General features: G+C 38.8%; 1 protein-coding gene and 1 long non-coding RNA gene across 2 annotated transcripts; both read left to right on the top strand.

Annotated features, from left to right (window-relative positions):
• The first annotated feature begins 7,273 nt into the window (after positions 1–7,273).
• On the top strand, positions 7,274–15,099 carry irx4a (iroquois homeobox 4a). Its single transcript, XM_049730047.2, has 5 exons — positions 7,274–7,877; positions 8,503–8,754; positions 9,469–9,575; positions 10,699–11,009; positions 11,735–15,099. The coding sequence occupies exons 1-5, from the start codon at positions 7,833–7,835 to the stop codon at positions 12,439–12,441; spliced, it is 1,422 nt and encodes a 473-aa protein (XP_049586004.1). The 5' UTR covers positions 7,274–7,832; the 3' UTR covers positions 12,442–15,099.
• An 8,202-nt stretch (positions 15,100–23,301) lies between these two features.
• LOC125975222 (uncharacterized) lies at positions 23,302–24,675 on the top strand. The gene is made up of 3 exons (XR_007483914.2): positions 23,302–23,372; positions 23,452–23,519; positions 24,429–24,675. It is a non-coding gene; the product is annotated as an uncharacterized lncRNA (long non-coding RNA).
• The last annotated feature ends 3,044 nt before the right edge of the window (positions 24,676–27,719 follow it).

The following is a 27,719-nucleotide window of genomic DNA, read 5'->3' as shown; positions in this document are numbered from 1 at the left end:
TTGATAGCCATGTTTCTAGATCTAGGAGAATATACTGGCGACTTTATTCTCAGGCAAACATTCACTTGACATGTCTATCTATAATAGTAATCGTCACATTGTTGGAGTTGTAACCAGTAACAACAGACATATTTGTAAAGTGAAAGTACTTGTAGAAACAACATGTGCAAACTGCATTGTGACTTCTTCCAAATTTGAAATGCAAAGGAGATTCAATGCGCTGGTACTGGTCGCATGTGTCAAGGGACTCTGGGTTGGTCATGACAGAGAGAGCGACCACCTGGCCCCCAGAGTATGTACCCATCACACCACGATCAGTGTCACTCCAGTGTCCAACATGATGGTCTGAGGCTGTGACACGTGCACACCACACGTACACACAGAATTAGACACATTCAGGCAGAAAGATGATTGGCATGTCCTTTTTGTCTGACCATCCACAATGTTTTCAGTTCATCTAAACAAAAGCATGCAGGGTGAAGAAGAAGGTGAATATTTATCAGCTAAAAATTAGCAAAGAATAAAATGTCTTTTTACATGTATGTACATATGCCCATAGTGAATTATAACTTCATAACTGGAGTTCTACACAGCTTGATTTATGTCATTATGAATGTAAATATGTCTTTATATGTGTAAATGAAATGGTAGACAAGATTTTGCAAGACAATCGGTGCAACACCTTTCTAAATAATTATTGCGATGGAAAGAACAAAAAAGTTAAATAAGATGACATGAGTCTGGCTGGGAAATTGGTTCTGAAGGTAAAATAACTTTCACCTGCTGCAACCTGCTTAAATTTCCTACAAATTTATCAAGAACTTGATCAAATCCCTTTCAAATTTTCTTTTCTTCACATTAAGAGAATAGAGACCAAATCAGAGCTTATCTATAAGTATTGATTTATTTGAATATTAATGAGAAAATGACTCATTCAAAACAGCAGGAATCTCTAACTAACAGCAATCTCTTCAAAAATGTCTGCTGATTTAGATGATGGATCAAGATGATAAAATAATGAACATAAAAAAAAACATTTTGGCATGGGATCAAAAGACAATGGCATTCAATTCGGTTTGATTCAGTAGAATTGCATTTTGATTCGAGGGGGTGTGGCTCAGTTAGAAAAGGTGACTTTGTTTTTGACATTTTATATGTGCTGTGTATATGGCATTTCTTTCAAATATATATTCCTCCAACAAAAGACGATCGAATACAAACATTTTAAAGTGGGATGATTCCATTCAATGCAATCATTATTTTCAATCAAAAAAGGTCTTTGATTTGCACATAGTTGTTTATCTGCTTCTTTTTTTTTTTAATATCTATGGTTGAGTTTTACATCACATAATGCTGACTGTCACCTTTTTTCATTATTAATTTGTGCAAATCAACCCATAAAAAAACCTAAAACTTATAAGACCACCGCCTCTAACCACAAATCTGGAAGTGAGATGATTTGAATGTGCCTTTGAGACTGCGTGTCCCTGTGTCCTGAGATGATATGCAAACTACCAGGCTACATGACGTAGCTAAGAGGGAAAACCCTAAAACAAAATGCCACATATGCAATACTTTAAAGAATGAATCATCCCTCTTTTATGTCACACTGGGTTACAAGATTTTTGATCGTTGTCACCCTCGTCATGTATTGTACATTGGGTGTGGAATCCAAGAAGATGTCCAAGGAACAAGGACCCAACGCTAAGATTTACAAGACACATTGGTTCTACAATTTTAGTGCTACATACAGATCCTCTCCGTGTTTTATGTTCTGGCCAGTTGCTAGGGCAACACCTGAAGATAGCTAGTTAACTAAGTGCAGAGGAGATGCTCCCGTTGTGTTGATCAATTATGGATGAGTGAGCGAACTTGGACATGTTAAACCTCTTAGAGTGGATGAAGAGGCAGAACAGTGAGAAAGAGAGGGGACTGAAGATCGACAGACAGACAGATGAATGCGTTGTGCCAGACTATCACAGCTGGGTTAAAAAAAAGGAGAAGGTATAATGGATATTAACTTGAAACTTCATGTGTTGGACTTTTTTCTCCCAGAATAATCAATGTCTTACACTGATCTTATAATTGTTCCAACACGTGTTGGAAGGATCATATTGGTATAAAAAGCTAATAGACCCGAATGACCCCGATTATCTCAGGGTGAACAAATTAAAAGGGCATTGTTTTTTTTATATAAAGCTTTAAAAGTGCCTCAGTTAGAAAACAAACCTGAAAATGTTGACTACTTTGCACAATTTACCAACTAAAAATAATGATCAGCACATTGAATCTTCACCAAGAAGACCATAGTCACCATTCTAAACATACTGCCTGGAGGATGCTGCAACACTATTCTACTCATGCAAAAACCATTAGGGCTTTCGGGCCCAACAAGGAGAAATGGGAAAAAAAATCATTGTGTTGTTCAAGGGAAGAAATAGGAAATACATTGAGAAGATTGTTGGAGATCAATATTCCATTTGGACTCCACGAGTAGACAGGACTGTGGACAGTCTAATGTTTTGCTGGATAAGCAGTGTGTGTGTGTGTGTGTGTGTGTGTGTGTGTGTGTGTGTGTGTGTGTGTGCGTGCGTGTGTGTGTGTGTGTGTGCGGGTGTGTGCGCGCGTGTGTGTGTTTCAGTGTTAGTGTGTGAGAGAGAGACAATGTTTGCACCTTATTTCTATGGCTATGGAAGGAGAACATGGTCACTATTGGAAAGCCTCAGAGCAGCTTGGGGCTTCTTGTCACCAAGCGAGTCCGTCTGTGCAGCTGTCCATATCTATTGAGGTCAGTTGGACTTTCTATGTTGTTGATGCCAAAAACAGAACCTGAAACAGTGGACCATAAGATATTGGTTCGTTGGAGCATTTAAATTAAATACAGTAGAACAGGAAACCTCTACTTCAAGGTGGGACCAAAAGGTCTTTGGTAAGGTTACGCCGAAACAACCAGAATCCATAAAATGCTTACTATTTTGCAAAATCATTACTTTTTCATTTCACTTTTGAGGTTGATTTCTTTTGAGCAAACGGTATTTTTATTAAATTAATTTGTTGTCAGTTAGCAAACTTAATATACTCTAACATTCCACTGTGATCTGTCTTTACTCGTTCAATTCATTTTATCTATTTGTCAAGTCGTTATCTTTTAGTGGTGTAGTCGTAAGATAAACAGAATCGCAGTGAAACACGGAAAACAATGGTTCCGCCATCGCCATCAATGTGTGATTGTGTGCTCATCGAGTGACCATTTTAGAAGCGAGTAAACACACATATGTATCTACTAAGTGTGAGCCCTGTGGCTCCTTTTGAGTCATGCACACAATTCCATGGCTGCTGGAGAGGCAATCCTTAGTGGTCAGGCAGGATTCTGGCCCCCGGGTCAATGGTCAGTTGCCGTGGCAAGAGAATTTTGAGCTCATTTTCCCCCAGGCCACTTCCACTTAAGTCAGTGTCCCGCCAGGGCTTTCGTGGATGACCAACATGCATCGTGGGTGTCCACAGCAGTGTTACACTGTATGCAACTGGTTACGAGAGAGCCCAGACTTTCACAATTATTAGCCCACAAAACGCTTGCTTTCAATGTTTCTGCTTTCGTCCAAAATCGACAATTCACTTTTAGACCATTTTCGAAAGAAAATGTCTCAATGATCATTTTATTGTAACCGGGAAAAACAATAGCAAAATGCAAGATTTGAAACTTTGCAGATAAGACTAGCCACCAGTCCAGGGTGTACTTTCTTGCCCAAAGTCATCTGCTATGAATTCCTTTGTAGCACGACCATGAAAAGGACCACCAGTTGAAAATAGATTATTGGATATTCTTCTTCTTCTTCTTCTTGTTTGTCACAGCTCCCTGTTGCTACATCCAGTGTGTCAAAATGGACTTATGGGTTACACTTGTATTATAGTGTTGATCCTTATGACTTATAAATTCCAGCTACATATTTGTATTGTAAAATCAGGTACATACTAGTATTAGAATGATTTCATGCTATAATGCATTGGGGTTATCTTACATCTATATCTATACGAATTATCCTAAAATGGCATGAATGAAATTTGGAAAGATGAGTGTATCACCTTCTTGATCATCCCGCTTCCATTCTATATCCACCCTCCCCCCTTAAAAAAAATACACCTCACCCTCCCCAGCCAATGTGTACACGCACATAGACGCAACCATGCGCTTACCTCCTCATGGTGGCTCATTAATCAACGCCAGATTATCAGGAAAGTGACACCTTCATGATTACACCGTAGCCGGGGAACTTTCTTTAATAGGAGTTTAGTTGTACAGATGCAAATTAGCAAGTTTACTTAAAAGTGCAAGCAAGCTTATTATTCAGGTTACAGTACTCCAGGGTTTGTGTCAAATGGGAAAAAAAAAAATAAAAAATCAAAGCGGAATTTGTAGGCCTAACTAAAAGATAAGATGTCAAGAACTTGAAGGTTGCATCATGGCAAAATTAGAGTAAATACACAATTAGTAAACACTTAGCTCAGTTTTAGAGCTGTAGTACGAATGGAAGGTGGGAGGCAGTAGCTCAAAGTGAATGTGTAAGACATATAACAAGACTTTTATTACGCCTTCCTCATTCATCAATAAAGTTAAGAGACTGTTTCAACACACTTTTATTGCTTTCCGTATTAATATTACAGTTGTTAACATGTTCACACATGCAGGGTCGTAAAGACTTGCAAAGATGCCACTTAAAACATTAACTGTACAGTCAATAAAGTTTTTACAGTGGTAACGGTTTACTGTTATTACATGACTGTCCACACACGTGTGGTGGATGTCATCACTGTAATTATAAATATAACAAAGACGTGCCTCAACGGTCTGAATCATTGCAGCAATCAGTTGATTGCGCACATTATTATTGTCATTATATTTTTAAAATCACCACGCTCGCCTTGGCAGAGTAATAGCGTGGTCACACATGGACACAAATGATCAGGGTGGAAGGCGGCACCCAAGTGTACACTTGCCGTCCGTGGTGGGCTGCTTGAAGATCCTTATTAAAAGTAATGTACTTTGAATGCTTCGACCTCCTGCATGGATGGACTCAATATAATCAATTCCTTTTTCCACCATGTCAAGAACTGCACCTCTCATGCACAGAAGCCGCCTTCGGCTTTGTTCACACTCACAATGGCGCAAAATCTCAATTTTTAAGCTTTGTGCATCTGCAAAAATACCAAAATCCACTCCAGACAGGTTTACTTTTACTGTGCACGGAAATAGAGCCCTATGTCTCACGGCTGGCCTGGGAATGTCTCATGACACCCCTGGAAGAGGTGGACAAAGTAGTTAGGGAGAGAGAAGTCTCGACTTTCCTGTTATAACTGCTGCATGACCCAACCCCAGAGAAGCAGAGGAAAATGCATAGATGGACATACGTTGGAAGGGATTAATTATTTTTAATTCCCTTTGGAAAAATATTTTTATATCTTGAACAAATTGAGATTGACTAGTATTTTTTAAATATATTGCATATTTTAAAAACAGAGATGATTGTAGAATTTTTTTTTTAAAATCAGAATATATTTTAAATGTATTCTTAGATAAGAATGAGTATTAATATCAAAACAGAAGGAAATGCAGTCAGGTTAGTCCCTCTTTAATGGACTCTCATATTATGCCTGCATCTGTCCAAACATGGAGCTTCCCTCTTTCCCCACATCTGTCAAAGAAAAAAAAAAGAAGCATCTCTTTTAATCTTTAAACGCTAAACAAGCTTGAACTCCTGCTGTCGCCTTCATTTTCTGTCTAAAAGCATATACTCGTGCGCCTAAATATTTCATTACAGGCACCCGATAACACTGGGTAAGGCTATGGATAATCAAAAGGTAGGCCCTCTACAACAAGCAGGGTGTGTGGTCTGTAACGATGGTGTATTGTCAGGGTGTCCAACATGTTTTCTGTCTCCAGACTAATTCCATACATATACAAGAGCAAAGGTCCTTGATCGGTTGCCTTCTGTGTTGCTCTGACCACATTGGGCGATTCTGACATCATGTGTGAGTACTCGCACAATCCTGAGAAATCAACATCTTGACAATGATTGCTCGCAAGGAAAGATTGTCTGTGTGTGTGTGCGTGTGTGTGTGTGCGCGCGTGTGTGTGTGCGTGCACGTGTGTGTGTGTGCGTGCATGCGTGTGGTTGAACGGTTCATGGTTGTTCGGGCAAGGTGGCCTAATGTAAATTAAAAAGCGTTGCCTGATCCCATTTGACCCTCCTGCCCCTTCCCGTTCACAGTCTTAATGTGACCATTTGCTTTGAGGTACTCTCCCCACATAATTCAATTTGTCCGAATAAATGAGAGTGCACACGTTTTATACAGGCCATTCTCCCTCACTCTAAAGCTTCCAAAGAAACCTAACCAGTAAAAAATGAAAACATGATGCTTAAATTACCTCAGTCAAATACCAGAATACTTTGTCTCAATAGCACGTTATTACCGTTTTCATCTGTAAATGAGAGCCAGCAATTATTGCAAGATGCCAGAATCATATTATTATGTTGGCCTCGGTCCCCTAGATAGTCATCAATCACCCTCAATCGAGCTGTCACCGGTAGGCAGAGATCCAGCTGGAGAGCACTGGAGAAGGAGAGGTGGGGGGCGGGTGGAGGAGGGGGGAGTACATCATCATTAATTTGAGGAGTGACCCCGGGGGCCTTTCACATGTCTCAACCCGGGACTCTCCAAGCAGGCACAGTGCATGAACTCAAGGGAAAGAGCTTGACTTTTTGGGTGCTAACCAGTTTGGCGATGACAATATTGTGATAGATAGATAGATAGATAGATAGATAGATAGATAGATAGATAGATAGATAGATAGATAGATAGATAGATAGATAGATAGATAGATAGATAGATAGATAGATAGATAGATAGATAGATAGATAGATAGATAGATAGATAGATAGATAGATGGATACATGGATAGATGGATACATGGATAGATGGATAGATGGATAGATGGATAGATAGATAGATGGATAGATAGATAGATAGATAGATAGATAGATAGATAGATAGATAGATAGATAGATAGATAGATAGATGGATAGATGGATAGATAGATAGATAGATAGATAGATAGATAGATAGATAGATAGATAGATAGATAGATAGATAGATAGATAGATAGATAGATAGATAGATAGATAGATAGATAGATAGATAGATAGATAGATAGACAGATAGATAGTTTTTACTTTAGCAATTCTAACAAATGACTTCCCACACTAAACGCATATGCATGCTCTGGCAATTGATTGGGCAATTGATTGTTTTAATTTCACTTTGTTCACTTTTGCGAACAATATTTTTTTTTTCATTGCCCTCGTCCCCACAATAAAAATTAATAATAAAGTTAGGACGGATCATTTTTAGAGTGACAAACTTGTGACGTCATAGCTACTGCCTCTTAAAACAACCTGCATCCGCTGCTGACGTCTTTTGTACAACTTTTTACAACGCAAAAATACATATGGGACAACAAAGTTGTCATTCTTGAAAACGATAGATATTTATTTTGACATATATTTGGTTGATATATATTTTTCATTAAAAAAATACGCAGCAGCTTTCTGGTTTTCTGTATTTTATTTATTTATTTTCTTTGAAATGTGTTCGAGTGGGGGGGCATTTTACACAAATTAAACATGCTACTGTGCTTCGCCCTATAAGCATCCAAGAAGCTTGTGCAATCAATTGGTACAGTCAAGCAGCAGGAGCAGCAACAGCAGCAGCAGCCTGCGTGAGAGTGGAGACCTTCAGTCTCGCTTTATTTCTGGATATTGGGGGACCTCTCTACCATGTCATATCCACAATTTGGATATCCTTATTCGTCTGCTCCACAAGTAAGTTATTTTAACTTGTTTAATTGTATAAATGATTTTGAGTGAAACGTCTGCGATGGGCTATCTCATCGATCTGAGTTTGGTGTTTTGCGCACTTTGGTAAAAAATGAAAGACACGTGTCGGGGATAGGAAAGGCTATTTCTTTACTCGAACTTGACACCTGCAAAGGTAGAAAATCGAGGAAAGCGGAAAATGAAACCTCCAGTACACTCTGAATAAATTTGAACGGATAAATAGACTGTATTTGCGCATTACGCACGTGACAACTTCTTAATAAGCCACATTCATGTGCAAACTGCTATTTTTTATTTTGTCTGCATTTCATTGACAGACATTATGTTTTAACGCATGTGCGCTCCATCAATTTGCAGGAAAAAATTGCGTCTTTTTGCGTTAACGCGCATGTTATCAGGTTTCCAACATCAGTCAACGTCTTTTAAAGAATGTAGTTTTATTATTATTATTATTTCAAAGATTCGTTAGTGTGCATTTAAGTAACACAATATTCAATTTAAAAAAGTCTGTTCTGTTCCGTTCCAGCTTCTCATGCATTGGCTGAAACTTTCTTGCACGATAAGTAATTTTATTTCCAAACGATATTTTCTTTTTCTCTAATTCGTGCAGTTCCTAATGACAAGCAACTCTCTGACCACATGCTGCGAGTCTACCGGCAGATCCATCGCCGACTCCGGAGTGGCTGCGTCCGGGCAGACGCCCGTTTACTGCCCCGTGTATGAGAGCCGACTGCTGGCGACCGCCAGACATGAGCTCAGCTCGGCGGCCGCACTGGGCATGTACGGGAGTCCCTACACGGGCACGCAAGGATACGGCAACTATGTTACATATGGAACGGACGCCTCTGCTTTCTACTCGCTGGTGAGCGTTTTTTTTTTTTTTTTTTTGGCACTGATTAATGGACCCTGCAGTCGCACCTCTCTGTTTAACAAAGCTGGTTCTGTCTGCATGCATGCTGTGCTCATGTTGCATTTTATCACATTCCGAAGTGACATTTAGGAAACGCAGTAATGGAAATAGACATTGATTCACAGATAATTTTCACTTTTTAAATGGTTTTAATCTATTCAGCAACAACTCAAATTAATCTGTTTATGTTCACTTATGTATAGGATTCAGAGTGACATCCAGGGGCAAATAAGGCAATTTGAGAATGTCACAGGAAAAATAAAGTGGGAATTTATAAAGGTGCAGTGTTTGGATAAAGTCGGACAGAAAAAATAGTAATGCAAAATCCTGTCTTACATCATACAAAATGTATTGATATTTATATGCTTATTTAAAATGTTTTAATGTTTTATTATCCATTTTTTTAGAGTTTTTATTTGTTGTTTGTATATTTTAATAAGTGTTGCTATAAAAAGCTACTCTATGTTTAACTCAATGTTCAGAAACCACAAGTTCCTAATTAAATACTTATTTAACAATTCCCGCTTTCCACAGCTACAGTGAACCATTGTGGCTTAATCATTATTAGTGGAATAAATAAAACTAAATCATTCTCAAGTGTGTAACTGAGTCAACATGAATATTCCTGATTTCAAGTTGGGCATTACTTTTCTTTACTGGTTACAGGGTACATTTGATACAAAAGATGCCACAGCCTCTGCACATGCAGGTATAACCCAAGCGACGGCCTACTACCCCTACGATCCGACTTTGGGACAGTATCAGTATGACAGGTATTTTTTTTTTTTATAGTCTGACAAAATTTGCAAATTAATTAATGTGTTTGTTTGCTTGTTTCAGAAGTGCCTAAGAGCTGTTTACTATCATTTTTATATTTTTATTGTGAATTATTTTGAAGGTACCCAGCAGTATTTCATTTTGTTGGAAAAAATACACAAAAAGTTTAGAAATTACAGTTTTGAAACTTAATGATTTTGGTTGTTTACGATGAGGGTTATGCCCTGTTTTAGGCTCTAGATGAGAATAATGGGTCATATTGAACAGAACTGAAGATTGTGAAGTGATGAAAAGTAACACCTGGAAGTAAACACTTCCTGTCTTTTCTTATATCTTATAATCAGTGTGGCGGTTAACATAAATGTTCCCCTTGTTTAGTATTTTCTCATGGATTACATGTTAAAAAATCATAATCGCCTCACTCGCCCTTAAGGGCGTGTCTATCTTAAAATCACACTACAGTCAATGTAAATTATATAACTTGCAATAAAAGGCTTGCAGTGTGTACGGAAAGGCAGACAATCTGGCACACAGATGAACAAGGGGCCCTACAACACTTTCACTTTATCTGCCTGTCTTTTACCTGAGGGCTCATCATCACAGCCCATAAAGCAATTTTACAGTCTATTTTATTTCCTAGAGAACCAAATGCAGCGAGGAAAGGTGCATAGTTCTCCTTGTGATTCCCTTAGCAGTGCTTGACCCTTACTAAACTATTCAAAGCAATAAGGCCTCATAAAAAGCTCCCTCGAGAGGACGTTAAGAGCTCTCTACTGACTGACGATCAACATTGTGCATTTTAAATGTACGGATATGTTTGTGGGACGAGGGAGGCTGACAAAACTAGATTTTGAAATTATCCCAACAATACATCGGTCTTTTGTGTATGTGAATTGAATGTTTACTTTCAAGAAGTGATGAAGATGCGTGTTTGATGTGGTTTGATGGGCAATTTTTGTTTTGTCTGGCAAATTAATAAAGCAGACTATGTACAGAGTTATATTTCAAGAACAAGCTGTAGATGATTGTTTTTAACCTTAAGTCCACCAAGGAAAAAAGTTCGGGCAGTCAAATATATCACATATGAGCTCATTGCGGGTGTGTTGTTCTCCCAAGCAGATATGGTTCCATGGATGGAGGTCCTAGGCGCAAGAACGCCACTCGTGAGACAACTAGCACTCTGAAAGCATGGCTACAGGAACACAGGAAGAACCCTTATCCCACCAAAGGTGAAAAGATCATGCTGGCCATCATCACCAAGATGACCCTGACACAGGTGTCTACCTGGTTTGCCAACGCCAGGAGGAGGCTGAAGAAAGAGAACAAGATGACATGGCCGCCCAGAAACAAGGGCTCAGAGGAGAAACGATATGACGAAGATGACGACTGTTCTCAGGAGGAGCAGATAAAAAGTGAAAGTAATGAAAATGGTCAGTCTTTCATTGAGTGTCTTTGATGTGTTGAAGATTTTCAGATTGTATTATTTGGAGCGTATGAAGAAAAAAAATAACTGCATGTTTGTAATGTATTGTCATTAAGTAACGTTTTATAGCAAATTTAAATATAAGTATGATTGGAATACAACAAACCCGAATAAAAATTAACAATAGTCTTTGAAAAAGTCATTTACTTACAATTTTAACAAGTGAAATTTAACATATTATAATTATTATTAAAACATATTGTTCTAATTTTTTTACAGACCACACAATATATGCCTGTTCAAGTTTGATATATTCAGCTTGATGTGACTGAAAAAAAATGTTAATTTAATATATTCAGTTGATTAAAATGGGTCAGGGGATGCAAATTTGATTATATGCAAAACTGACTGAGCTCTGTTAAGCAATTGTCATGTCATCTTAAAATTGAAATAAGTACACAGGAAGGGTTTTTATATTTTTCATTTGCTTTATAAAGGAACCTACATTTACAATTGTGATGATTGATGGATGTTTTTTAACACTTTTATATGCTGAATGAATCAAATTTCTTTTCATTTGCGTGGAGAGGGAAATGCCTTTTATCAGCTATGATGTCAGTACTATCACTGAACTTCTATCATTTTGAATGGACTGAAGAGTGGTTGATGCTGTTATCAGATCCGGTGTTGCAATCCTTCATGCACTGACCGCCTCCTTTCTCTTTTTCCCAGATAGTCGAGGTCAATCCAATAAAGATCTCCAGCTGAGCGACCTGGAAGATTTTGACACTCTGGAGTCAGAGAGTTCGGAGTGTGAGTTGAAGCACAGATACCACATGAACCCTCACATGACAACAACAGGTGACTGTCCCACTGAGCATCTCATCAAAGATGTGTCTCTAAAAATGTCTGGCCCGGCTGCACTCGGGGGGGAAGACGACTTGAGTAAAAGTTGCCTAAAAACAAATCAAGAGGAGTTCCAGGCGGAGAGTAGAGTGCAGCCAAAGGCTTGTTACAACCAACAGCCCCAGCACCACATATTAGACGGCAAACCTCGAATTTGGTCTTTGGCCCAGACGGCGACCTCATTGGTCCAGACTGATTACCCTTCCTGTATGCTGAGGTGTCAAGTACCCCCCTCCTCTTCCCTCAGCCCACCATCAGTCGCTACCTCACCCACCTCAGGCCTGGACCGCAGGCAGGACTCACCCGTCACCACACTGAGAAACTGGGTGGATGGGGTCTTCCATGATCCCTTGTTCAGGCACAGCACTTTGAGTCAAGCCCTGACCAACACCACTGTATCCTGGAGCAGCAGCACCACCAAAGGATCCATCTTGGAAGCAGAGAAGAGTCCAGGGCTCCTACACCATGAACAGGACTCGTCCAAAGACAGTGCCATGAGTTTCAAAACTATTAACAAACTCTTTTGTTCATAATAACACCAAAACAAATAATTTATTTAAAAAAAAAAAAAGGACAAAAATACCTGGGATAGAACCTATATGTCGCCTTTTCGCTGGTACATTCTTTAACACAAGTGAACTATTTCAATTGATCCAGATTTTGTTATATCCAACGCACGCGCACAAGTTGTTGAATTGTATAATATGTTTACATTTTGGACAGATACCTTGAGGTTTACAGTATTTATTATTTATTTTACTTTCGTTCCTATACGCATGCATATATAATTAAAATAATTTGGAGGATCACTATTAAATAAAAAAAAGTCTCACGAATGCACAGCTGTTCAAAAGTTGGACAAGTTTTTAAAAAGTCTAACCAATGCACAGCTCTTCAAAGGTTGGATGAGTTCCAACATTGTGCACTGACAATAAAAAAAAAAAAAAAAAAGAAAACATGCTTCCGAGGGGAGATTGTGATGTTCCTTAAGAGTTGCTGTCTCAGGAAGAGGGACTAAATAGATTTTTTTTATCATTATTAATAAATTTTAGGTTTATCATTTTAATAGCAAAGCAAAATTAAGAACAACAGACTCACTCAAAACATCTCATTTTAGAAGCAAGACCTCAAGACAGGCAAATATCTGAGCTCTGCCTCATTAATTCCATCTAAACAGGCTGTAATTGGGATGTCGGTGGACATATTTCATGGCACCTCATTGATTTCCCCTCTCAGCTCTCACTCCAATATTCCCCATTCTCAACCTTGTCCATGATGCAGCTGTCAAACCGCTAAGTTATTCGCCATGCGTCCATTAATGGGTTCAGAAAAGAAGCTCCAATGAGATAATTTGAAGTTTTCACTTTTGACACTGGCTCCTCAATTTCCATCAGACAACATCCAGGAAACAAAGGTCTAAATGTGCGAGAAGAAAGTGAAAGGGAGGCACTCACGTTGTCTAAAAGTGAAAAGGGCAAAGGAACTCGAATTAGTTGTTGTAGATAAAAGGGCAAATAGAGGAAAAAAAGTCAAGGGTACTTGACAGTAATGGCAAAAGTGGAGCTCTCATGGGACTCTGTCCTAGAAGAGCAAGGAGGGGAGGGAGGCGTGCCTTCCCAGATGAATTTTAATGGCGGTGGGGGGAGCATCAACGATTGAGCCCCTTTTTTCCTGCAAGGAAGCAAAGTGGGATTTATTTTATTAGCGCAGCGGTAATGAATTTATTCACTTTTATAAAAGCTGGAACACAGCATTTCAGAAGAAAGTTGATTTATGACAAGAAAATAACCTCAGATGTGTCAGATATGCAGGGTTAATTGGTACTTAATTAATTATTATAGGAAGCAATGGTTGCCTGATAAGACAACCCTGCCACAATGTTTGATTAATTTAGCATGAAGGTACATTTTATTAGACCTGCAATGTGGCCCTTTTTAATTGACTGAATAAGAGAGGTGGATAGAAAAAAAGAGAGGGAGTGTAGCGCTAAATCATTCAGCCGTGTCAAATATGAACACACAGAGGGAGCGTGATGGTAAATTAACAGGCCCCTTTTACATAGAGACCATATAAAACTGTAATCAGCGGCGCGTTACTTTTCATTAAGTAGCTTTGACAGTAGCATATTGAAAGACGGGGGGGGGGGGGGGGTTCCAAGGCCCAAATAAACTGAAACAGAGAGAGTCATAAGATAATTCCTTAAGCTCCATTAACAACTCTTAGCCGCAGGAAATGGGCTCCCCTGAAAACATCTCCAAATCTAAAAGCTTTATCGACCTGGCAAACCTCAGCTGATGGTGTTTTTTTTTTTTTTTTTTCTTATTGCCCCCCCCCCCCCCCAACCCCCCTCTCTCGCTCTCCCTGTTTCTCACCCCCTCTCATGCACGCGCTCTTTAAGGGACAAAAACGTCCAAGTGAGGTAATAGACTTTGACACAATACATTAAATGGGGAATGAGAAAAGTGGCAAAGAAAGGGCACTCTTAAATGCCTTTTAAACGCTACCAATTAGAGGTTTAAAACTCGAATAATATGTAGGCCTTTGGCATATGTCTGACTGAGTGAGCTGAGCCAAAGGCCTAATAACAAGCTTGAGCTCACTTGCAGAGTAAAATGTGTACTAATCTCGCACAACTTGATTGTTCCTATAGATAATACTGTCATTAGTAATGATAACCTTAATATCCTCCAAGTTCCCCACAAACTCCCTTAAAAACAAGCGCCCTGTCAAAAAAGCACATACGTTGAAACACACTGTTTATATGGGCCCGCAATAGGTGAGTGCAACACAGAACAATCAGCAGCCCTGAAGATCCCCTGAGAGGCACAGTCTGGGTCAGGTTAATGCCACTGTGACCCTGAGCCATAAATATATTTACACACCATTACACATCAATGTACAAACTCTCTCTGTCTCTCTCACACACACAAGGATTGTATAAGGATCACAAGGCTTGATTGAATATTTAATCTAGGCAGACAAACATTAATAAAGGGAGAATAACAGTTATGTGATTGGATGAAAACATGAAGCATGACAGTGTGAATGGAGAACACAGACTGAAACACATAATCAGATCAGTGGCACCTTCAAGAGAATCAATGTGTTTGCATTTTTTTCCCAATGTGTTCAGCATTACAAATATTTCCTTTTCAGTTTCAAATTAATAAAATCTAAGTGTTAAATTGTGATTCTGGCCAATATTTGCAAATTAATATAGTATTACTGACACAATACAATGCAAAAATTACTTACGACGCACCCCAAACAAACAAATGTTTTGTTTACTAACATTTTGTAAGGCTTCATCCCATTATTTTTTTGTCAGTGATTCAAAGAAATAAATTAATTTTAGAAAAAAATAACAGTAACCTACATTTCTCAACTTAACATATGTTGTATGGTGATCAAAATATGATTTTACCTCGCTGTGAACTGCCACTCTAATTTATTTTCGGTTTTGGTATGCATGCTCAAATTGAGCTGTCTTTTCTGTCATCAGTCAGCAACCACCAATCTGGTAAGGTGCAAAGCAGCACCACCCACTTCCACTGCTTAAAAAATTGAAAAGCTTATTCATTCTTCTACTGCTTATAGAAATGCGTCTGTGGAGTGTGTGATCTTTGGTGTGTAGTATTTGTTGCTTTGTTGAGGTTACTGTTGCCAAAAGCATGTGTGCAGGATGTGCCTTGAGGCCTGGGCTATTGGCCTCTATCAGACCCAAGCTGCCATCACCTCCCTGCAGTCATTCCACAGGTCAAGAGGCTTTAGCCTGAGGGGCTTTGCTTTTCACCACCTTAACTTGCTTCTATAAAGACTGAGTAGATGACTCAACCAACAATGAATTTCAGTGAGGCATTTTATTTTGAGTGTACTTGAATGCATTTATACTCTTACCTACTGAATAAAAATAGGAAAATATGCTTATTATTATTTTTCTTTTATTTTTATGTGAAGGCCACAGTAGGGTGGTAAAATTCCATCTGAACACCAAGACAAAATCATATACCTTGAAGACAAGATATTTTTATTTCCATTTAATCCTTGTCACAGGTTTTAAATGAGGAAATGCCAAATAAATGTAATAGTATATATGTGTAATAGTAATAAAACACACACAGTAGGTATAAAATATATTGTTTGTAGAAACAAATAGATCATTCCAGAATCGGAACACATTTTTCTGGCCCCTCCATGGCATTTCAAAAACCCATACACAAATTACAGAATCATGCACATGTGTAAATTATAACTGTCCTGAGGCAAAATGTAACTTGAAGCTATAATAAAAGTGCTGATTAAGTAATATGGATACATGAACACTCTGAATTAAAAGTGGCACTTGTGACAAAATCATCCACTATAAATACAAAATCACTTGATGACAATAATGACTGCCTCTGATACTTATGTAGTCTTTTTTTTATTGCTGTACTTCTCAGTGGCTATAGTCTGTGACTGTTTTAACACTTGCCCTCTAAAGGTCAAGGGATTGTCAAGAGGGTGTGATCATAGGTCATCACAACACACTTCATCTCCGTCTGACAACTCAGTTAAGCTCACCACCAGATAACAAAGATTCTACAACCTAGTCTCGTTGGTTATTCTTATTCAAGTATGGTTATTTTAAGGATGAGATCAATGTTGTTGTTTTCTTTAGCCATGCAAGTGCCTTGACTTTTTTACCAAAGCAGGCATTTGGTAAAGTAAACCATTGTGTTTTGCGAAGTAGAACAAAACACAGGTACATTTTCCAAACTGTTTTGTTAGCTTCCTGATGACTTTATAGTATAATTATCATACTGCATTTATTTTGAGTAGAAAAACAGTTTCAGGAACAGTTTGGATTTCTGCGGTTTGACGTTAAATACTGTATAACTCTATATTGGCCATAGGTGTGAGTGTGAATGGTGGTTTCTTAACATGCGCCCTGGTGACCAGTCCAGGGGTGTGCCCTGTCCCTTGCCCAGAGCTAACTAGGATGGACAACACAGAGGACAAGCACAATAGAAAATTCATGGGTAAATGGCATTTGACAGTAGAAACCACTTAATGTCGCCCAAAAAATGGCAGTTGACAAGAATGTGTCTGTGTAAATGTCAAACATTCAGTATCCAGTTACAATGTGGAAAATGTTCACTCACTCACAATAAGCTTCATGACATGGTTGTTTTTTATTCCGACATGTATTTGTTTCCAGGGGTTTATTAATGCATTTTGTAATTTAACAAAGACTTTTACTTTATTTCTTAAGCTTAACATATACCGTGTTCCTTGGCAAATCTCAATTGAAAACGAAATTATAGCAACTGTGCAGTTGCTTTGAGCTCAAGTTACTCTGTGGCAGCAAGAATGACGTTCCAAAATAGTTCCTCTAACAAGTCCCACAGAGAGAGGAAAAGTAACACCTTTGTGGGCACATCGCTCCTGGGCTACAACATGTAGTGTGACGATTCAGTAACTCCAACAGGTCCGCTATAGACTACTTTGGGCGTTTTGAGAGACAGCCCGGCCAAGTGTGAGGTTGTGCTCACAGTTAGGGGATTCACCAATTGCAATGCGTCTCAATCAAGCCTAATGTCTGCTTCTTGGCTTCACTTACTCCCAACTTTACTGCTCTTAGGGTTATTCTCTCTCTATGTGCTAAGGTTAAAAAAATGAATTAAATCCCCTTCAAATTGTTCAGATTGTGATGAGTCAGCCAAGCGATTTGATTTTCACCTGTTTTCGGAAATGAATGGCCGACTCAGTTACAAGCTGTACATTTTCTTGACAATCCACAGGGAGGAGGGAGAGGCAGGTTCTTTGTTCACAGACGTGTACATGCAGTGGACTGGTAGTGATTCAGTTTACTGTGTCCAAAGGCTGTCAGAATAATTCGGACTCCATAATGGGCAGATAAGTCAACAAAAAAATGGTCTGAACTTCAGTATTTCTTTACCAAAGATGACCCACTGAATTTAAAAATGGAATTGAGTATTCTAGAATGATCGGTCAATTTATTGTGTTGCAAGGTAATGTATGAGGAATGTGCGATCTTAAGAATCAGCTTGAGTGAAGTGAAAATGAAAAAAGACCGAAAGTGTCCAAGAGGGACAAATGCCAGCAGCTGCTATCTAGGAAATGTTGTGTATTGTTTGTCAATGGTGCTACTCAGTCGTAATTAATTGTCAGACTGTGATCAGAACTTTGAATATTATTGTGTGTTGTCATTTGAATGAGGAGTTGCGTAAGTGTGAACTTACTAGGTATTTCGGGAGTGAACATACGGTTTGTGGCGGACGGCAAGCTTCTTCCAAGTGATACACCTCTGAGTGGATAAGCGTGATAGCGAGCTAATGAGCGTTAAATAAAGTGTTTAACAGTACAGTCAATGATGCCCATCATGCCAATGTATTAAAGATGCTGTCTTTAGCAATATATGTCCTTCTCCGGTTCAATAGTTACGTTTTCAGTGAATGTCAGGCTTTGTGAAGCACTTTGGGTACCGTATGGTGTAGATAAAGTGGTATATAACCACGCTTCATTAAAAAATTTACAAATGTTGAATTTTTCATTTGTTAGACTGTGACGGGTTTTTTTCCAGAAAAGTGCAATGCGTAACACATTCAAATCCAGGAAGTCAGGAATTTGGTTGAGAATTAGAGCTATATAAATAAATTTGCCATGCGTGTTAATATGCCTCAAGTTGAGGACAATTTATTTCAGTAAAACCTCAGTTACGTTATAGAATTTCTGCAGTGTTCTCAACTGTGGTGGTTTAACGTGTTAAGGTTCATCTGTGCATGAGCAGAGTGTGTGACTGGTACAGTGGCTGCGGCTGACTGACCAGCCTCCTCATTAAGGCACTATCCTGTACAGTGTCAGAAACACTTATTTGCTCCACAGCCATCACAGAACATTAACATTCACGACAGCCCATCACCTGAGGAGGGCGAATGGGTTGGGTAGGGGTCTGAAGGGGGGGCAGCTGAGAGGCCAAGGGAGGGGGTCCGGTGGATGTATATGAGGGGTCACAGAGCTTGTTCACTGGCGCAGTCACAAACACAAAGACTTTTCACCTGGAGACACAATGGTGCTGCCATAAAACCAAACATGTACACGATTTATTGTTCTTCATATCCTGTAAGTATCACATTAAGTCCCACACATAAGCATTGCTAGACAACTGTGCAGTTTGAGTGCCTGCATGCATGCATCACGCATGCATATTTTCATTCTCTTTTGGAGATCACACGCTCCCCGGAAAACACGCACACACTTCAAAACTCTGCATTCTCTCATACGCTCTGGGAAATATGCAATCAGCCTTCTAAGTAAAGGTCACATTTGCAATGCAGGTGACTCAAGCAGAAGGTAGCAGGTAATTGGCTGACGGGACAGGGAACACTAATACCTCGTTTCTGAAAGATAATGTGATGGATGGTGAATGCTTGGCATGGTTGTCATTAGATGTGTTTGGGGTGAGTGTAGACCAGACCATGGCCTCCACTTACTGTGAGTGGAAATAAAAAGCTTGGGTTGCAGGGTGATGGGCGTCAGGGTTGTGGGGATATAGAGACAGAAACAGATAGTAGTAAGGTTAAGAAGACCGCTTTGAAAAGGTCCTCTATTCAGATAAGGAAGAAACAGCACGTTGATAAACTGGTTAGCAGGTCCGCCTTACAGTTCAGAGAGTGCGGGTTCGATTCCACCTCTGGCCCAACCTATGTAGAATTTGCATGTGCTGCCCGTGCCTGCATGGGTTTTCTCCGGGCACTCTGGTTTCCTCCCACTTCCCAAAAACATGCATGGTAGGCTGATTGAGCACTCCAAATTGCCGTAGATGTGAGTGCGAGTGCGGATGGTTGTTCGTCTCTGTGTGCCCTGTGATTGGCTGGCAACCGGTTTAGGGTGTCCCCTGCCTACTGCCCAATGACTGCTGGGAGAGGCTCCGGCATATATATGTACACATACAAATATACACATTTATATACTAATATGTACATGGGCGTATATAGTAGTTGTGGTGACTTGAATTGGAACTTTGGTGAAACTCATAGCGGTGAGCCTGGTAAACGAGATGAAGAGAGAACCATGCTAAGTGCAACCCTTCATAATTGGAGTGGGCTAACTCTGGTGGCTTGAACCCTTTAAGACACATGCATTATTTACATAATGTGTGTGGCGGTGTAAGCTTGTGTCTGTGAGACACACTCTATCACACCTCCTTTGGTGAGGGAATACATTCTATCACTTGTATTCATGTGGAAACAAGGTCTGAGCATCCGTGTGTCCATGCACATCACAGACACACAATAAGACAGAGCCAAGGCCAAATGGAAATTCTGTAATAACTTACTGTTCATTAAATAGGACAAAATAGGTAATAACTCTGGGAGAGGTTATGGTAATTGTAAATATGTCAGTTCTTAGATGCTATTTTTAACATGTGGTTGTGCAAACAGAAGTAAATCAGAACTTTGTTGCTGTTATTAATGAGCAAAAAAGTGGAGTGTGGAGATGAACCTACACTTGCACAGTGTTACAGATGATTTTGCATGTGTGAGGATGAGTGTGGTCACACTCTCATGTACGTACCTTGCAATGCTGTTTGTTTATGTGTGGGTGCTCCAAGGAGCTTTGCACCTAAGTATTCCTGCTGAGACTGCCTCAGTTCTTCATGTTTCTCTTGATTCTCCCAAATCAACCTTTTTAGTTTCTTTTAAATCACAGATTTACATGACACACAACCACACACACGCAACTGCACACACTAATATACACAAGTGTTTACTATCTTTTCAAGCAAATAAAAAATAAATTGGCTAGTATGTGTTGCATATTAATATTAATTACATTTAATTATTATTAATATTAATACATAGCTACTAATAAAATGACAACACACCAATAATTCACATCCTCCATCCACCCTGGTGGTTAGCCCCACCCATGTGCAGCTGAAAGAATAAACATGGCTGCAAGGAAAATGCAGTATAAAGTTTGAGTGCAATTGACTCTTATTGAGCGTATATTTGCTTAAGTTGAAGCGAAAGCCCCGGGCTCCTCTCTGCCTACTCAACAGGTTATTACCACTGTGACCAAATAAGATTAGCAGGTTATATTTTCTCAGGTCTCTGCCTCTAAACAGTAAACCTGGCTGTGTATATAATTAGATAGAGATTATAGCAAGGTCACTGCCAATGACCACGGCCAACTGAAATTTGTGTGGCTGGATGTGTGGATGTGTGCATTGGCTGTGGTTGGTGGTCGTTGGGCACTCTAATCTCTGTGTGATTGGCCCCGTGTGTTCATGTGTGTTTAAGATAATGATGGTTATAAATATAGTAGAAAATGCAGTAAAATGGAAACAAATGTGCAGTCAGCAAATGCGAAACAAAGAGATGATATTTTTAAGGAGTCGTTTTAATAAGAAAACGTTCAATATGTTGCTTCATAGTTGTATGCATCGAATCGAATTAATTGGAACTATGCCCCAATTGGCAGATGTTTGTAGTCAGTGTCAGGTGGTCAGACTGTTTTTCTCCATTGATATCCTGTTTATTCAGTCTGTAAAGGAATAATCACTTCTGTAAATGGAAATGGGCTTAGCAGGATTTATAGGTCTCTAGGTCGTTTTTTTGTTGTTGTTGTAGTTGCTGTTGCCTTTATTTTATTTGTTTGTTTGTTTTGGTGCGGAATTTTAAAATTGTGTTGTGTCTGCGTAAACATACCTTTGGAATTATGGCCCAAAAGTGAAAAAACGATTTCATCAAACGAAAAGAAAATTCCCTTAAACTTAAGAGGCAAAGATGTGTCTTGGGACCAACGTTGAATTTAATAATTCTCATAAATTCTAAAAATTTAGGTGGGATCCAATATCCCAAGCTTCATTAAAGCTTAAGTATTTGTCTCCAGTGGTCTTTCTCTTTCACCGTCTATTGCAGCTGCTTTAGCAAGAAGCAATGTGGAACATTAGAAACTGTAGACATTCAATGGGATGACAGTCTTCTCCTACTCTCATTTGCCATCTGCCTCCCATCTCTCCATGTTGCTTGAAAGTTACTAAATAATGGAAGAATTATGGGTATTTTATTCTGCCATTTTTCACGCACAGTTTCACACAATTTTGCTCTCAGAGGGCTTTCCTAAATGACTGAAAAAAATCTTCCTCATGGTTTCCCGTCATATAGCCGAAAAGATGCCTCACAGCTGCCCACTTTTGTGCTTCACAATTAGTTTTCATTGAATGCTATTGATCTTTACCGCCTTTCAAATGACACACACAAAAAGTCTGCACCAAACCACCAAGATGTTACTCGTCATTAGGAGCCTGCACTCTTTGTGTTTTCTCCAGTACTAATTATGTCTGGATGCTGGTGTTAGCTATCCTCAGTGGATGAAAGGGGGGAAAGAAAACTCCACAAGGGACAAAAAATAGAATCACTACATGCACCAGTGGAGATCTGGGGTCCTGTCACGTTTGTGCATGTGTGTGTATGTGAGGGAGTGTCTGAACACATGGCTATCCTGCCACCGTGAAGCCTATGGAGGATAGACCTAATAAAATAAATATGATTCGGATAAGGAAAAAGTAGAAAGTGTTTGTCCCCTGGCACGTCTCCTTCAGAGTGTGTAATCTATTGTGTTCTCCATGGCCTGGAATTTCCCCTGCTTTGGTATAAAATCGCTGCATCAATGTCTTGTATTGTATTTATTTCAAAATAAATCAAGACTTTCATCAATCCATTTTCTATAATGTTTATCCTCACTGAGCTAGAGCCCCTCAGCTGACTTTGGGCGAGAGGCTGGCTACACCCTGGACTGGTCGCCACACATTAAATTTGTTTTTTCAAGGTGAACAAAAAAAAAAAAACTGGAATGCAAATACCTTGGTATTCGCATAACAGCAGTTCTCCTCCCTTTGTTCATCAAGTGAAACTATTGCACATTGTGTGCAATCTATGTTTGAACTGCTTCCTCTTCTATATTTACATGTCGTCTAAACAAGAGGGCCGTGCATATGTACAAAACAGATTTGGCTGGCGTCTCTGAGTTCAATCATTCTACCCTTTCTGTGGTATGGCAGCTGTTCAATGAGACTTCAGTCAGTGATAGGACAAGCAGAATCCTCTTTCAAACCCTGGTACTACAGCATGTAGCTAATATTGCAGCGATATAGTAAACTGAACTTTGAATTTTGTGGTGAAAACCATTTGTATTCATTGACTAGTGAAATCAGGAGCTGGGGGATGACACCACGTTCCTCCACTCTGGGTATGGTTTGTTAGGCCTTTCTTTTGGCTCTTTCGGTCAGTGCTTGTTCGTGATTTGCTGCGTTTGTGGTTTTGCTGCCTGATATTGAAGATTATTTCATTTATTTATCTTAACAAAATCTCACGTTTCTCTAAAGACAACATATAGGTGAAGACAACTACAGTGGATGATCACAATATCAACAAAAGTCAAGGCTGAGGAGAACGTAGGCATATCAATGTCAAAATTTATATTCAAGCGATACCTTCATGAATTAAATTAGATTTCTCTTTTTCTATTTACAGCATCAAAAGGCAGAATAACAGACTAGGATTCTACCTTTGGCCACAATGTAGCAGAGGATTGGAGCTAGGTAAGTCACTTGAAATTCAAAAGGAAAACTCTTCCATAGTGGACATGGAAGTTTCACACCCAACTGGAACTCGTTCCAGGTTTTTGTAAAACAAATGACCGCTTAACTGTGAGTTTTATGAAGGAGTGACCTATCGTTTTTCTTCTTCATGATAAATGTTTTGACTGGTATAATTTATAATCTGGAGCAAGTTATAGTTCAAAAGTCATGGTAATTATGGTCAACCGTATCCTCTGTATTTGAATATGTGTGCATGATTCAAATAAGATCAGTAAAAATTAATCATACATGAGTTTAGTCTCAATAGTTTTGTCCAATGTCTTTCCAGTCAAATGTCTTTTCCGTTATTCACATCCGTAAAACAAAACTAAGTGAATCATTAATGGGGAAGTTTTCATCATGTCAAAGAACTAGTTTTGAATTGTGAAATGAAATTCATAATTTTCCTTTAACAATAATGCTAACTATATTATTGAATATAATAAGTACTTCAGCAGAGAGATGGTCTTCCAACTGCTCCCACCTTTAAACAAGCATTAAACTGTGGTTCAGTGTCTCTTTTAAATCCATCCATTTCTTTTCCACCACAAAATCAGAGAGCAATACGACAGTATAAAAAAAAATATCCACCTGAAATTGCCATGCTCTATGAGTTTTAACAAAAACTTTGAATTAAGCTTCATATTAGTAAAGGTTAGCATTTACCTTCACTTTCCTTTGACATTAATTAGATCTGCTTGTTTGACAGGTTCGCAGATGTGTCTGGGCTTTAATATCATATAAGGTCTGATACATCAAATTAAAAACAGACAGACAGACTCAAGATAATATTTTTCTACCTTATCAAAGTCAAAGAATTAATTATGATGAAGGCTATGACTCTTTGTTTCATTCTTCCATTGTGTGCAGGCTCGCCTGATTGCTTGTCACTGAGCACAAGATGTTGCGATGATAATTACGCACCAAAATCACTCCAAAAACCTCCACTTTGTGAAAGGGATCACACAGTATGACATGCCAACTTACCTTTAAGGACTTTTAACAAGGTAAGTTGGAAGTAGCCTATGCCATGTACTGACTGTATTTTGTCCTACACCCATTTCATCTTTCATATCCCATGAATCCTTATTTTTGATTTAGTAACTTAAGGACAAAAGATTGTGTGCCATTCTGCTGCCATTGTCATCTACCATGGCTGGGTGTGTGTGCGTGTATGTATGAGCAACCGTGCAGGCAGGAAGTTTGACACTCAGCGAAACAGATAATTAACCATTTACACTGACATGGATTTATATTTATTTAAAAAAATGGAATGGGTGGAGACCACGCTGGCTCTGTGTTTGTCAGTTGATGGAAACGAGCCTTCAGGGGAGAGTGTGTACGTTTGTGGTAGTGGAAGGGGGGGGGGGGGTCTGGTCTAGACCCCAGAACAAGCCAACAGAGCCTGAATATTTGGCACATGCAGTTCAAGTGTTAAATGTGTGAATGGTTGTCAGTGTGTGCTGAGGTGTGTTGAACTTATTTAGCATGTCATGTGGACACTTGGACACTTGCGTGTTGCCTTGTAGGAGCAACATAAATGCAAACACATTTTGAATATTTTTGTCCAACTGAATGCAAACACTTCTGTTTCTTGCATGAATCTGACTTAGCATTTCAGATATTTTGCTCACATGATCATCTAAATGAGTACACTTACAAGATCATAAATGCATTGGATTCTATAGTTATTTTTCCCCATAATATATTGTAGCCTAGTTGAGTAGTTTTAGAACTTTCATCAAGGAGCCATAAATAAATGTGAAAAGTATTGGCCTGGAGCTAGACATCTTGCTGGCACAATTTTAAGTCTTACGATTCCTTCAGGGCATAACGATTTTTGCAAAGGCATAAGGTGTGGTTTCAGTTAACCAACGTTCTTTTCCAAAGCAATTAATCATAATTTCTTTTCATCACCTTTAGTTATTTTTTTTATTCTTGGGTCTTTTTTTGTTCGTTTTTTTTTAACGTTGCTCTGCATGCTAAATTAAAATAAATTGTCAAACTAGCAAAATGCGTGTATCAGTGTTACGTACAGTCTGTAAATGTGTTTTGAAGTGCAATACTTCCTTTAATAGTGTACATTTTTAAAATGTACATTTTGTGGTCTAAGAAGAAGAACTTTACTAGAGTTCCTATGATGTAGAGGCAATGACTGGATTTTTTTTCATTTTTCCATGCTGAAACCTTGTACAGGGAAATCATAAAGTGTTTTACAAAGTGTTTGTGGTTAGTTTGAGGTTACACTTTGTTGTAACCTCAGAGCCCCATTCACTGTTAGAATTTCAACTGGCAGAATCTCAAAGCTGCATGAGGAAAACGAAATGAACCACAAGGGTTCAAGAGCTCAAACTAAAGTTTTAGTATGTATGACCAATGTATTAACTGTATGCTTTTGTGCCGCAATGCCACAATGACAAATTGTGTTGAGATACTTTGAAGGTGGAAAACCTGCTGATATGATAATAGTAAATGAAGAGAGTACTGTGGTGTGATGCATTTAATAGCAACGCAAACAACATTTTCTTACAGTGACAATAGCTCAAGATAGGATAACACTGAAACTGGCTATTTAAAGCAGTCTGTAAAGCAACAGTGACCTCTATGGTGTGAAAAGAGAACTAAAAAAAGCACATGGGCTGGACAAACCATCATAGATATGAAAGTTAAATTAAAGCTCTATATATGTGGTAGAAATGCAGGTTGTAAGTGAAAGGTTTGTTTATGTATATTTCTTTGTACATAATTACAAAACTAGAAATTAAAAACATGCATGCCAATTTGTACAACACAAAATACAATACAACATAGTAGGGGAGACGTATGCGTGTCTGTGTTACATTGTTTGTATTTCTTGTAGCTTTTACAGGGTTTTTCTTTTGTCCACTGCACACATCACATCACAGCTCTAATGTTGTAAAACTGAGGTTGGGCAACGACTGTTGCAACGACTCGTCTTGATGGCAACAAACTTGTCACTGTGCTGCTGTCACCTTTTATCTTATAATCCTGGAATTAATGTTTAAAATTCAGAAGAAATATGAGGCAAAAGGAAGGGGAAAATAGTTGGCTCTGGTGGCATCCCAATGCATTGTCACTTATCTTGAGTGGCTCCTTCCTTGGGTAAGAAGACTTCTTTGTTTTGACACTTCTTCACTTGCTGGCTGCTTCTACAGATTGATCCCATGGCTGGTTTGAGAGTGGCCAATCCCAGGATTGTCTTGACTTTTGGTAAATTCCACCCTCTTCTTCAAACTCTGTCAGACAAATGTAATCTTCATTTTCTAAAAAAAAAACAAACAAACCCTTCCAACTTTCCTCTTCATCATCTTCTTGAGCTTATCAAACATGTCTGACTTCTTCCTCTACCTTTTGAGCATCTATTTTGTGTTGTACATTGTTTTTAATTAATATCTACTATTAATATCTACAGTATTTGTATCCACTGACTTACTATGATCTGTGAGATGCCTAAATTGTTTTCTAATAATTTTTCAAATTTGCTTTGAAAACAGTCCCCACTTACACCAAGATACAGTACTGTGTATGGGTTGATTGGGCATCGTAAATACATATAAATTATGTTTTAATCCTATATAAACTGGAAAAAAAAGATTGTCTTATTACACACCATTTTATTTTCAGCTATTAGCACAATATCAGTGTAAAATCCATTTGATTAATTGGATAGCGCAACATTTACGATGAAATTGTGACAGTCTTGATCCACATCTGTCAGTCATCTTTATGAGTGTGTTGGAGAGTGAGTCAGTCTGTCTATCTGTCACCACCGATACCGGCAGTTTGCTGAGGGGAAACATCCAGATAGTTCTGCTTGAGCGTGCAGCTTCTTGACCAAAGACTGTCTCGCTCCCCACGTGGCCTCCTCAAACTGTGGTATATGTGTGTGTGTTTAGCTGTGTAGAAGTCAAGCCAAGAAAGAAAAATGTGTGGCCGGTTGGACAGGGATTTTGGAATCCGTTTCACCCTCAGGTGATTGTCAAGCTGTCAGAGAATGTTCGTTCCACCTTAAAATGTTCCTTGCCATGTTTATATTTGCAGTTATTTTCCCCTTTGAGTGTTAACATCTTGTTGACAAGAGTGTACACACAGAGAGGCTGGACAAGTAAATAAGTCACACACTTCTCATCTGCAGAGTGT

Source organism: Syngnathus scovelli, chromosome 9 (genome assembly GCF_024217435.2).
Source record: "Syngnathus scovelli strain Florida chromosome 9, RoL_Ssco_1.2, whole genome shotgun sequence".
Lineage (NCBI taxonomy): Eukaryota > Metazoa > Chordata > Actinopteri > Syngnathiformes > Syngnathidae > Syngnathus > Syngnathus scovelli.
The sequence above is the reverse complement of the archived record's forward strand: the minus strand, read 5'-3'. Positions and strand labels throughout refer to the sequence as shown.